This window comes from Zootoca vivipara, chromosome 5 (genome assembly GCF_965207765.1).
Source record: "Zootoca vivipara chromosome 5, rZooViv2.hap1.1, whole genome shotgun sequence".
NCBI lineage: Eukaryota > Metazoa > Chordata > Lepidosauria > Squamata > Lacertidae > Zootoca > Zootoca vivipara.
Window position 1 is genome coordinate 41,389,590 of NC_142588.1, and position 13,438 is coordinate 41,403,027.

Consider the following 13,438-nt stretch of genomic DNA (forward strand, 5'->3'; position numbering starts at 1 on the left):
AACACACTGCTGCAGTGGAGCACACATACATAACAGGCAGAGTACTCTAGCAAAATACCATGTTATACCGTGCCTGCCCTATCTGCCTCTCTCCCATTACAGAAAGCACCCAAGAATGGAAGAAGCTACAGCATCATCAGAGAGAAAAAGATCAAGTAATGACTCTAGCTTCAATAACTGATCTCTGAAGGCTGTTGGGACTTTCAGTGCTTTGTCACTTTAAGGCTAGAAGGCAAAGAGGACCCCTTGAAAAAAGCCACATTAGCAGAGTGCTCTAAAGATGGTCGGTAGAGCACTGCTGAATCAAAGTCTATCTACTCTCTGCCAGATCTAAAATAGAAAAGTGTGAACACTAAGGATGTAAGCAATCCTTTCTATAACAAACATTATTGTAAGTCACACTTACCTTGAAAACGGGTATATCCTAAAGTTTCTCCTCGGAAACTCTTATAATATTTTACTCCATAAACTATAATTGGTCTTCTAAGAATATGTGCAAGTACAAAAATGTGTGTCTGTTCCAAACTTGCTCCAGGCTGTATCAAAGAGAAAAACACTTGAAATAAAAATGATTATCTATCACATGAGACAGCCCAATTGACTGAGCCTTTGATTTCAGCAAAATGTTCATGTAAGTGAAGTCATGAACATTGTTCAGATGTTAATTACATATCAATTCTTTTTGGAATTGTTTGCATTTTGAAAGCTATTTATCCAGTAAGTATATGCAAGCATTATTATTATTATTATTATTATTATTATTATTATTATTATTGGGGGGGGGGGGTTAAATAAATCAACAAGGTTCTGCTACCAATTCTGTCCACTTTTAGTCAGATTTCCCCTGTAGCCTTCTAGGAACAATAGCTAAGCCTAAGAGGGTAAAAATAACAAACGAGGACAGGCACCCTCAGGCACCCTTATATTTTTAGCCCTGGCCAAAAGCATCACTTTACCTGAAATTTCTGTGTACTGTTCTACTTACTATACAAGACTGTATTTTCAATAGAGAAGAAAATGTGACCAAAGCATTATGAAATCTCATATGCCTCTTCAGTATCACAGTGGCAATTAAAATGAAGCAGAATAAGGGCTTCTATTCTTGGGAGGTCCTACTCATTTGCCTTTTACTTCATGTCACATTTGTTTTATTTTGTGACGTAAAAGTACTCAGAATGAAAAATGCTAAATGAATTTGTGCATAAGACAAATGCATGCTTGATGAAATTATCTACCGGTATTGACTTCTATATTTAATACCTCTGAAATCAGAGGCACTGTACCTCTGAATTTCAGTCACTGGGAAACAGCAGGAGCGTGATACTTGCCCTCAAGTCCCGCTTTTAGGCTCTCCATAGGCATTTGATTGCCCACTGTGGAAAATAAAATGCTAGAGCAAGACAGGCCTTAAGAAGTGTCCTACTAGATCAGACCAAAGGCCAACCAAGTCCAACATCATATTCTTACAGCAGACAAAAACTTTGGCAAAATATACCCAAACAGGACTGAAAACAATCCAAAGTGGTCCTGCCACATCCAAGCCATCAGTACATTTAAATTGAGAATATGCTGATCAAGAACAGAAGCACATAAATACTAACCGTAAGATTCAAATAAATAGGAGCATAATAGAAAGAAAAGCCACAGCTGTGAACATAGAATACGTTTAACTGTGCTTCCCCATGCTTTTTAAACACACACATGCCTTACCTGACTAGCAAGCGAAAGTATAAATGCCCAGTCTTCCTGCCACTGTTCTTCTCGCAGTGAGAAGTGTAAACCAAAGCTTTGGGAGTACCATGACTCCCATTCTTTCCATCGGGTATAGAACCTACAAAAACAGCATAAAAGGACTCAAGATGCATTTTCATAATTCAAGATCATACCGAACTGTGCAAGCATTCGCTGAAAGTGGATTTCTACATATTCACACACAACACACAATACTTTTCTTGCTACTTCAGCCAGGCATTTTACTGGAAGAGAGAAGTTGAATAAAAAATTGGACAATAAACGCCAAATTCTGAGAAATATATATATTGTATTTGGTTGAATCATAGCTCATTTAGCACCTCTTGTCTGAATTCTGAATTAGTACAAGGTTGTTGTTGTTGTTGTTTTCCCTGTTCACATTGGATAACCCAGTGTGAGCAACTGCTGGAACCTGGGAGTTAGCATCCCCTGAGTGGGAAGCAATGGACATGGTATGTCTGCAATGCCCCAGGTAAGAGATGGGGTGGAATGCCTGTGAAAGGAGTTCAAGTGGAGATTAATTGTTGTGGTGTGCCTTTTTTAGTGTGTAGTGGCTGTAATAGGCCTATGCCTGGGTTCTTTGTCTGGCTGAGCATTTGTGGCCATCCTTGCCCAGATAAGTAGAACCCATAGCAGTGGTATGTGATGCCTTTACAAATTGGGGTAATGCATAGCCACTGACTCCGAAGCAGTTCTGACACCAACTTCCATCAGTGCTACCTACTCCATCCATAGAAGCTTCTATTAATCATTATATAACGTACTGGAATTCCCATGTTCAGAATAGGTATAGCTATGCATGAGAGTTGCTAAAGGAAACAGTAACACACCGTTGCCCTCATAAGAGTGATCTGGCTGATCATGGCTGGAATCAGTGCCACACTAGATTGAGAACCAAGGCCACAAACCAAGATAAAAGTGAGGTCTGAGTCTCAGCTACTAAACACCCAAAACTATTACCTCCCCAAATCATTTCCCAGTTCTAGATGCCCTGTTAACTGATTAAACCAGTCCCAATTAATTTTCCTCTCCTATTGATTTTAGGATGTTCACTGCAAGAGAAGTAGTTTGGCATGCTATACAAAGAATCACCTCCAATCCATAGTGAAGCTGTAGTCTGTAGCTCCACGGTAATCAATATACCAGATTCAAAGTTCACATAATGAAAATATTTTGCACAGCAATTCTAGTTAAGCAAGTGATATTGTTTGGAGCTATGTCAACAGAGGTTTGTGACATTTTCCAGAGCCCAGATATTTACGAGGACAGCAACAAGCAGTGGAGATGACATGATTACTTCAATAACAACTTTATATAAACTGCATTGGACAAAAGTCAGTTTTGAACTGATTGATCAGTATTTTAATGGTACAACACAGACTTTTTTTTCATAGATACCAGAAAGGCAATTTTGTATAAGATTCCAAGCCACTGAAGCAGAAATCCTCCAAATTCCTCCCACCATCCTATGGCAGCAGCAGGTATCCAGGTAGTCTTAACAAAGAAGCTTGCATTTTTCAAGATAAGACATCTGAATAAGCTGTGGTCATTTTTGTTCTTGATTTCTACTTACCAATGAGAACAATCATGTAAACTGTCATGAAGCGCTTTACGTAGCACCGAGTCTTTATCATAAATGCCCCAGGTAGCTTGTAGTACTGAATCAAGCAGGCAATCCCCTGCAGTCCGATTCCAAAGTGCATAAAGTCTACTGTCCAAACGCGTACCCAATTCCAGTGACCAGTTTATAATGGGAGATTCTTCTTCAAGTTCTAGAAGATAACAAGCAACACAGTGTTAATCATCCTAAATCCAACAAAAAATATCTGTTGCATTTCAAGATACTAGTGTACATGCTTCTGAAATTCTAGAATAATGATTAGCAGAATACAGCAATGAAGTTCCTTTGATAATCGTGAATACAGTTATGGTGGCATGCATGCAGATGTACAACTCAGTTATGACTGAGTATCATAGTACTTTCATACATTTCTATTAATACTCCATAAAACTTAACAACAGACACTTCAGTTTTCAAAAACAATCAGGTATCTATAAATACTTTTTTTCTTTTTTTATTTAATTAACTTGCACACCACTGTACATTTCAACAGAAATCTGTAAGTGGTTTACATATCTTAACATGAATTTGTATTCCATTCATAATACTACTGCTAATAATATTAATAATGATAAATTCTACTTTAAGTAACATAATTAACCAACAATAAGTATCTCATCGTGTATATAAGTAAAATAAAATTTCAAATATTATGCAGAACATCAAGATACAATATCCAATGCAACATAATATAAAACCTTGCATAACAAAGATACCATATTTACCTTTTTGAACATCTCTATCAAGTACTTCATCAAATAATTTCTCTTGGACTGTTGGTGGCAAGTCTTCAATATCTGCAAAAGCAAGAATGAGCATGACAAATGACTGAACTCTAGAATCCACATATTCCATATGAACAGCTATTCACATGACAATCACCGGCCCTTTAGTCCCAAGAAAGAGGTAAGATAAACCAGCTCAAGTACACTATGTGAAATACTTTATAGCTTCTCTGTATGAAATTATGGCTCCAATCTCAACTAAACCAAACTATGTTCCCTACACTCAGAAACAAGTCAAAAAAAGTTTAATTTTGAAGCCCACTTAGAACATTGGGCACCACTGTGTCCCTAATACCAGGAGATCGATGAGGTCCAGCACTTCCACCATGCCACACTTCCACTATGCTAAAGAAACTTACCTGGGAGTTACAGTGGGGAGGCAGCTAGCAGGACAGTTTCTTCATTGGGTCTCCATTGGGTCCTAGTAAACTGCTCCAGCAGCAGCCCAGATGCCAGAAACCTTGACAAAAGTATTTCCCAGAGCTCCTCACATCCCTATCAAAATGCATAAGGCATGCATTTCACAGGAATGGCACCTCTGGATGACACCAGAGCAGCATGTGAGGGCACACAACAAAACTTCTCCATTGCTGCTATCACCTGGCAAGTTTTGATGATAAAGTTTTGATGTTGCCAACTGCAACATTCCTCACTGTTAAAATTGGAACTTATAATGCCTAAATGTTCTTAAGGCTACAATCCTGCATAATCATCTACATAGCAATCATATTGCTTTTCCCATCCAGAATAAAACATGTATTGGGTATACAAGTGAGGCAGCCAATGCGTGTAGCTGAGTGCAGGGAGAGCTGTAGCTCAGTGGTAGAGCATCTGCATAGTCCCAGGAGAACCTGGAGAGCCTCTGCCAGACAGTGTAAACAACATTGAGCTAGGTGGACCAGTATTCTGACTTGTCTAAGGCAGCTTTGTATGTCTGATTAGGGTGCCTTCAATGGAAAAAAAACATTCAAACTCATACGTCTCCCACACAGGTATGCATCTCTGTGTAGGAAATTCAATATAGGAAATGCAATATATTTATCAGTTCTGTGTTGCAGTTGCATTTTCAAACAAAACAAAATTAGGAAAAGAAGATTGAAATTTCTCAATTGTTAGAGCTCTATGTTATATCTTCAAGTAACACCATCCATGTTTCCTTCCCTATTTCACCCCACTTACCAAAAGAGATACACTAAATGTAATTATTTTCACTTACTAGAGCAGTCAAGACTGTTTTGCATTACATGATCTAGTGAATCAGAACAAATTAAGTACAACACGTACAGTTGGAGAAAAGGAATGTTTCTGTTTTTAGAACAGCTATGGCCGTTTTCCTCTTTAAAATACTATCTTTAGCATCAAGCAATTCTCTACGGTAACAGAAGCACAGGGATTCTGTGTTTATGAGGTCACTACTCACGTACAGTTGCTACAAAAGTAGTTTCAAAGCAGAAATGGTCCCTACATACTGGAGAGTTTCCTCAAATTATGCAAGCGACTGCTTTTTTTTTTTTTAAGTCCAAGCTCTGCAAAAATATTCAGAAACTGGTGGGAGAAAGGAACCATACTTCACTGAAATGTTGGCACCAGCTTTTGCCCCAATGGCTCCTGTCATACGGACTGAACTATCGTCACATTCATTTCTATGTTGGAGCTGCACTACTTCATGCTGAGCAAAGGGGCTTCAACACCTGCTCCAAAAGACCCTTATGGAGAAGTAGGTTTCCCAGAGCAGATCTCCCTAGTAGGCTAAGGAACAGACATAAATATTTTGTCTCTGGCTCCAGTCATCATTGGCTGCAGCTTTGCCCACTGCTGATATACATCCCTCAACAGACAAAAGGTTGCCCACCCTTGTACTATACCAATTGTGCAATCCCAACTGAATGCTCTTCAGAACTCAGAAATTTCTTTGCTGTGCGCAGCAGTAAAATTAAGTCAGCAGCAGAATTCTGGTTATTTTACAGCTACAGTGATCTCAGGCAGGTGTACAGTATCAGAATTTTAGTACGCTTTAAAATATTTCCATGACCAAGATATTTACTAACAAAACAGTTTGAATCCAAGGCTAATATAGGCCTAAAGAGTACTTTATTATGCAAACACAGGAACGAGTCTCAAAGAAATTTCAATGTTAATATAAAGGAACTGTGACAACAGTCTTTCTCCTGAAGTTTTCTCTCCTCTGAAATTCATTCCATATTTAGGCAAGAAGCTTAATGACTGAAGATTTTTCAAAACCTAAAGCACTTCTGTTGAGGAAGTATAAGAAGTAGTCAGAGCACCCATTTATCTGCTAAGGACAAGTTAACAGATAAAAGAAGCACCTCATAATTACCTGCAGGTAATGTAAATGTAACAAGGTCAGTTAGGAAATAGCAGGCAAAGTCTCCCTTCCGCTGATGAAGAGATGCAGCAATTTCACGTCGGATTTGCTCAGTAAGCTCTGGGCATACCATAGCTGGAATGCACTTAGCTGCATGTTGGGATACCTGTAACGGGATGTTTCATGATGTTATTAATTTAAGAGGGAAATGGACCACACCTGTTAAAATGTAAGAGAATCCCCCACCCAAGGACAGCTGACAATAACAGTAAGACCCAATGTTCTGCATTATTGGAAGGGTGGGCTTGGGAACAGAGGCATCTCAGTTCTGACTCCTGCTCAGCCATGTAGGTTGCTGGCTGATCACAGTTTTTACCCATGGGCCATGAGGCTGCTGAATGGAAGACAGCAACATTGCAGCTGACGTTCGGGGTTGGTGGTCGTACGACAGCTCACAGAGTGTAACAAGGACTGAGAGATTTGGGGGGGGAGGGGGGACTCGTTTAATCTCACTGTTCAAAAGTGGTACAGTGACAATAAAGTATTTCTATTTCTATAATACATTCTTGGAATATTTCTCCGGTGATCCACCATCTATTTTGGAGAACACTTCAAAATGTTTTTAAAAGGTCTACATGGCTTGAGACTTTGATACTTGTAAAGCTACACCACATCAACCTGCCTGTGCACTGTGGTCATTTTCAGAGGCCTATCTCTGCATGTCATTGTTATCTAAGCTGGGGCAGATAGAAATTGGGGACCTTTCTTGACTGCAAAAATGCCTGTGGAATGATCACCCAGCAACCACTTTGATGTCTTTTTAGTGCCAGTTGAAGACCTTTCCCAAGGACTTCTAACCTCTGACAAGACTGTTTCATTTTTAGTGTTTTTATAGAAGTTTAATTATGTATTTGTTTTATGCTGTAAGTTGCTCTGGTGTACTGAAGCATGGGATATAAATTTAATAAGAATTGTTCAAGATACAGAAGAGCAAAGCTCTGCTGAGGAAGAATCAGTGTTTCCTCATCAACCACTGTGAAGCATTTCTGTTAGTAAATAACCCAGTAGATGTGGATAATCCAGTACAATAAAACTCTCATCACTCTCAACTATTGACAATGCTGGCTACGGTGCATGGGAACTAAAAAACCCACCAACTTCTGGAGAGCCACACAGTCACTAAAACCAAACAGGGGTTTTGGGTGGTGGCTCCCCATCTGTGGAAGGCTTTCCCCAGAGAGGCTCACCTGGCATTACATGTCTTTAGGAACCAGGCAAAAGCATTCCTCTTTACCCAGGCCTTTGGCTATTAAATAATCTATGGCCTCTTAAAGCGGGGGGGGGGCTGTGATTATGATTATTTTATTACTATGCAATCTATTATTATGGTTTTTATTATTGTGCTCCGTAAACTGTGTTCTTAATGTTGCACACCACTCTGGGATCTTTTAATAAATGGTAGTATATAAAATGAACAACAACAACAACAACAGGAAATAGAGGGCAAGACAAAGGGACAGCAAAATATCTATTGGTATTGGCACCATTCATCTTATTCATATACCTCTCTGGTTTTCCTGAAAGGTTTTTTAAATCACCAAGAAGGATCAAACTGACCACCAAGGCTTCATTCAGCATTACTCTCATTAAAGTCCCTGCTGATGCTTCAGTTGTCCCTGGAACCAGATGCAGGGGCTCCCATAAGCACACATACCAGCAAAAGTGAAAACTCACCTCTGTAAGCAGAATTGCTAGCATATCTTGTCTTTGAAAACGTATAGCAAGATGAACAAGTGTGTATCCCACATCAAAAGCGGAAGGGCGATTTAACAAGCGTACTTCATCTGCAGAAAGCTGGCGTGCAATATCTCCTCCTGATGACTTGTATGCTTCAATAGCAGCTAAATCACCTTCTACAACCCCTAGAGACATGGAAGATGGGTCATCAAGTTAAAATTTCTAATGTTACTTAAGATAATGACAGTTCATTCTTAATCAAGTTACCATTTATTGTACCATTTCCTTACCATACATCGAGATCCTAAGTTGGGGAAGGCCCTTGAATTTGGTTGCCATCAGTGGAGCTCTGTGCCTTGCCAGTCACACTAACTGATAATGTATGCTTGCAGCAGTACATAGTATTTTTGCCATAGTTCACATGAAGGTAGCAACCTATACAGTACATGTCCATTGAGGAGAGTATGCAGATCAAGTCCATGCAACTTTTTGTCTACAGCATGGTAGTTCAAGAGAAGGGATGAATCAATTGCTTATATTCACAGGGCTTCTGTGGAAGGACTTCAAACATTACTAATGAGATTTGGTTCTCACTTACAGCCCTATCTAATTATACTATCAAAAAATCATACAAATGGAGCCCTTCTAAAATGACCTTAGGACTGTTCGGCAAAATTCTCTCATTGGGCACCAGATCAAATGTGCCAGAGTTCCAGTGACAGATCTGCCAAAGACACATTACAGAAGTTAGGCAGGATGCAGCTTGAACATTGTTGCCTTCAATATGAAGCTACAGAACTCACTGAAGTCTTCCCTGTGACTGTATACAAACTACTGCATTCTTATTTTTATCCTCCAAGGAAATCAGGACAGCATACAAGGTGCTCCTCCCCACTTCATTTTTCTTCACAACAGCCCTGTGAGGTAGGCTATGTCAAGAATTTGTGATTTGTCTAAGACAGGGGTCAGCAAACTTTTTCATCAGGGGGCCGGTCCACTGTCCCTCAGACCTTGTAGGGGGCCAGACTATATTTTGAAAAAAAATATGAACGAATTCCTATGCCCACAAATAACCCAGAGATGCATTTTAAATAAAGGACACATTCTACTCATGTAAAAACATGCTGATTCCCGGACCGTCCACGGGCCGGATTTAGAAGGTGATTAGGCCGCATCCGGCCCCCGGGCCTTAGTTTGGGGACCCCTGGTCTAAGATCACCCTCTGAGCTCCATGGCTGAGTAGGAATTTGAACGTACTTCTCCTCAGTCCTGGTCGTCACACTAACCACTAAGACATTGGCTCTCAAGGTGAATGAGGAAACTGCTATATTGGACAGAAGTGGGGGGAGATATGGATCATTTGTTTTAGCAAGTTCAATCAGTTCATATAAACTTAACATCACTTTTTTTGTTTCAGGAAGGGTGTTACTTGAGCAATTCACCGTAAGCTAGCCAAATATCACACAAAATAACTACACTGTCAATGCCATAAGCTGAATACAAAACATTACAAGCCATTTGAAGGAGGGGCTATGATGGCTCAACAGGACTAAGATCCCATGCAAGTGCAAATTGCAATGACTAATAGGTACCATTTAATAACCACTTCAAAAGTGCTAAGTGGATGCCTGGCATGGAAAACTTCATTAATGTGGGGTCTTGACTGAATATGGATGTACCAGAATAAAGCAAACAAAGGAAGTGTAATCAGGAGTGCAATGCCACCCCTGAAGAGGGGATGCATTTGGTACAATACATTGCATTTAGGATACTTAATTTTAAACAGCTGAGTTCATTTTACATGCTTCCCTCATCTTCCCAAAATGGACTTCCGGGAACAAGGAAGTCCTGGTACAGAAAAAAGGGGATCTTATTGTTCTGAAGAATGCAGTATCCACCAACACCATCACGGCAAACTGGAAGGGAAATAGGTTTGTGAGAGTCTCAGCAATAGACAGGATGTGCAAATATGTACTGAACTGCCCTTCAAATAAAATGAAATAACATCTTTGGTAGGATCCCTCTCCTTCTGGATGAAAGAGATGACAGAAAGCAAAAGGAAGCTCCTGGAACTTACTATGTTTAGACCAGGCATAGGCAAACTCCGGCCCTCCAGATGTTTGGGACTACAATTCCCATCACCCCTAGCCAAGAGGATCAGTGATCAGGAATGATGGGAATTGTAGTCCCAAACATCTGGAGGGCCGGAGCTTACCAATGCCTGGTTTAGACAATCTTATCTTGACTCAATATAGTCCCCTTTCTCCTCCACACACTGTGGTAAGCTGGGAAGTGTTTTGTCACAAATTATATTCAAAGTTTTTCTTTTTAATTTGTTTGCATGTCAGTTCTTAGAAACATTGATTTTGTGACATTCTGTACCATAGCCTCCTTTACTCACCAGGCCAAAAGGGAGAATGACTCTCTGGGCACAAAATATTGGATCCAAGGTACAAAGAAATGCCAGCACAACTGGTTATTCCTCCCTCCCAGCTTAGTAAGTACCGGAGACTTTGTAGGGGCTATAAGGACCCCCCTTCTTACCCTTAAGTGCCCCTTGCTCCTCCCCATGGGCCTGTCTATCATGGGGGCCAGGACACACAGGTGCATAAGGGCTGGACTGTGCCTAAAAACCAAAAAGGAATCTGAATTTAGTATTTTTGTACACACATTTACTCAAGAACAACTAACATATTCAAGAGATTTATAACCCACCTTTTGAGAAAAGTCCTCAATGTGGCTTACAAAACCAGTTGTGCCTACAACTGGGAGTGGAGCAGAGCTGGGGCTTAAAAGATGCTTAAGAGGATTACAGCAGGCCACAAGTTTATTGCTCATAGCTTTCAAATAATTTTGGCACTGAATGAGAGGGAATCCAAATATTACTGAAAGCTTATGTGCAGACATGTGCTAAACATGCCCAGCCCATCAGTTAGGAAGCCGGGTAACTAGCTAACAGCATAAGTCACTCCTTCTGCCACTGTCACCATTCTGCAGGTATGGCTGGTGTGTCAGCTCCCAATTAATAAAGTTGGCCCATGAGTCTCACCTCCAAGGACCTTTAGGGCAGCCAGGCTAATGCAGAGAGCACAGCCCCACTTCCCCCTCTGACTATGGTCCCTGCCTAACGTCCAAGCACTAGAGCGAGCTCTGACAGCCTGAGAGGACAAAATAAAATTGGTCTTAAAAAAAAAAGCCAACATAGAGGAAGCTGATGGAGCATGAGATGAAGAGGCTACCCGACTGACCCTCAGACCAGGCAATGCAAGCATGGGATAGGGGAGAAGTAAGTGATTCCATCTGCACACCTCATTCCCCACTTTTGGTACCTCTACCAGCCTGGGTATTGCTGAGCAATATATAGCAGAAGCACTGGGAAGAGTGATGGGATATGAATGCTGCCAACTGTTGGGCATCTAGCCTACAGATCTATGAAAGGATATAAATACCTTTGTTTTTTGCTTAGATTGCTACTGTTTGTGGAAGCCAAATGGTAGGTCCTCCTCAGCGAGAGTGAGATTGCCAGTGAGAGTGAGAAATGCCAGGTGCATTTTGCGCCTAAAGATTCTCCATTTGTCAGCACCTCAAAAAGTCTGGGTGCCATTTTTTGTGCCCGGCTGACACTCAATGATTACTGAAATGTATGTGCTTTGAATCCTTGAAGTATATGTTAAGAATAGACAATATGCTATTAACAATTTCTGTTAAAAAAGTTGATATTTGTTAATATCAATTTTTAACACTTATGTGTATTAGTGCATGCTTATCAAAACAATAAATAAAAATTATTACCGTCACGCCCACAATGGCAACAAGACACCTACATCTATGAAACTAAGAAGATTATCCATAAATTATTTTACAGATCTGGGATGCCACAGATTAAATATCAGATTATTATTTAGATCAAATAATGTAATATTAAGATAACAATTACATCATAATATACATGATGTTTTTATATACAGCCTAAGATTACCACTTGATACTAAGATGTCAAGTGGTAATCTTAGGCTGTATATCATGATAAAATTTCTGATACCATTAATAGATATGATTGGTCTGAAGGCTATGACCTGAGAAGTATTTTGGGGGGTGGGATTATAAACACTTATAAACACTTTCTGCAGGCAAGCATATTTTTCAAAAGTATCAGTAAAATACTTTTAATGAAAGCTGCATTCCCAGATAGACAATTCTAAGAGAAAATGTGGTTTCTGGATTCTCTTAGGCAAGAAAGAATGTTACACATACATACGCTGCCAAAAAAATCCCTTTTCACCTTTCTTTCCCTAAGCAGATGAAAGGAACAGTTGTCAAATGCTTCCATTACAGATATCACTGCTGACAACAAGCAACAAAAGAAGAGACCATACCAGGACAAATATTGGGGATTATGATCAGAATATTTTTGTTCAAAAGAATCTGATCCAAGCCAGAATTGTATGTTACACGCACAGATGTGAATAACTAGAAAAGCTGTTTAATGTGTAAAAAAGTAATGTGGAAGAGGCCACTCAACCCTTTCCCCCACCTAGGATTTCCAACTTCCAGTTTTTCTCCCCCACTGCTGCATCTCTTGTTCAAAGTGGGCCATATACTTATGTAACATGTAGTATGGAGACCTCATACCACCAATATTGCACATTAATTGATGTCCTGACATGCCTACACAACCTGTAACCCATGTCCACCAAGTAGATCTGGTAGTTTGCTTGGAACTTGATAGTCTCCTCCTAATTTTGTTGCTTGGCTACACAAAACAGAGGCTTATTAAGTACCCATCAGGTTTCAATAAATGTCTGGGTATGTTCAACTTAGCAAGCCACACATTGTGCAGGCTTAGGTTAGGATACTCAGTCTGGAAATTCACAGCCAACCGCAAAGCTGAAACACTCAGAATGTTGATCAGACATTTCAATCTTTTATCATGTGTTAGCAGCAGGAAATTTTTGGTTTGGCCAATCTAAAAGTTATACCAAAGAAAAGGAAATTAACCATTTGTAAATGTTACACACAAGCAAAGTTAACAAGAACAGTGTTTGAATAGCTTTGATCAATTCATCAAATAATAAGAATCCAAATGAACTTGAAACAGAGAATTTAAGTCACCTTCTTCCAGAAAACACTATCACATTCTATCAGCCTCAGGCAAATTATCTGTTTATCTAGGGCACGTATCAGCTCCTTTGTAGTTTGCTCAACTCTACTGTTCAT

General features: G+C 39.8%; 1 protein-coding gene across 2 annotated transcripts in view; it reads right to left on the bottom strand.

Annotated features, from left to right (window-relative positions):
• Positions 1–13,438, bottom strand: part of ZRANB1 (zinc finger RANBP2-type containing 1) — a 37,866-nt gene that overhangs the window by 5,536 nt on the left and 18,892 nt on the right. For both annotated transcript variants that reach the window (XM_035137549.3, XM_035137547.3), the window contains 6 exons: positions 8,219–8,406; positions 6,497–6,650; positions 4,099–4,170; positions 3,326–3,524; positions 1,711–1,831; positions 407–536 (listed from right to left, as the gene is read on the bottom strand). In XM_035137549.3, the coding sequence (XP_034993440.1) occupies positions 407–536; positions 1,711–1,831; positions 3,326–3,524; positions 4,099–4,170; positions 6,497–6,650; positions 8,219–8,406 (864 nt within the window). The remainder of the gene's footprint in view (positions 1–406; positions 537–1,710; positions 1,832–3,325; positions 3,525–4,098; positions 4,171–6,496; positions 6,651–8,218; positions 8,407–13,438) is intronic.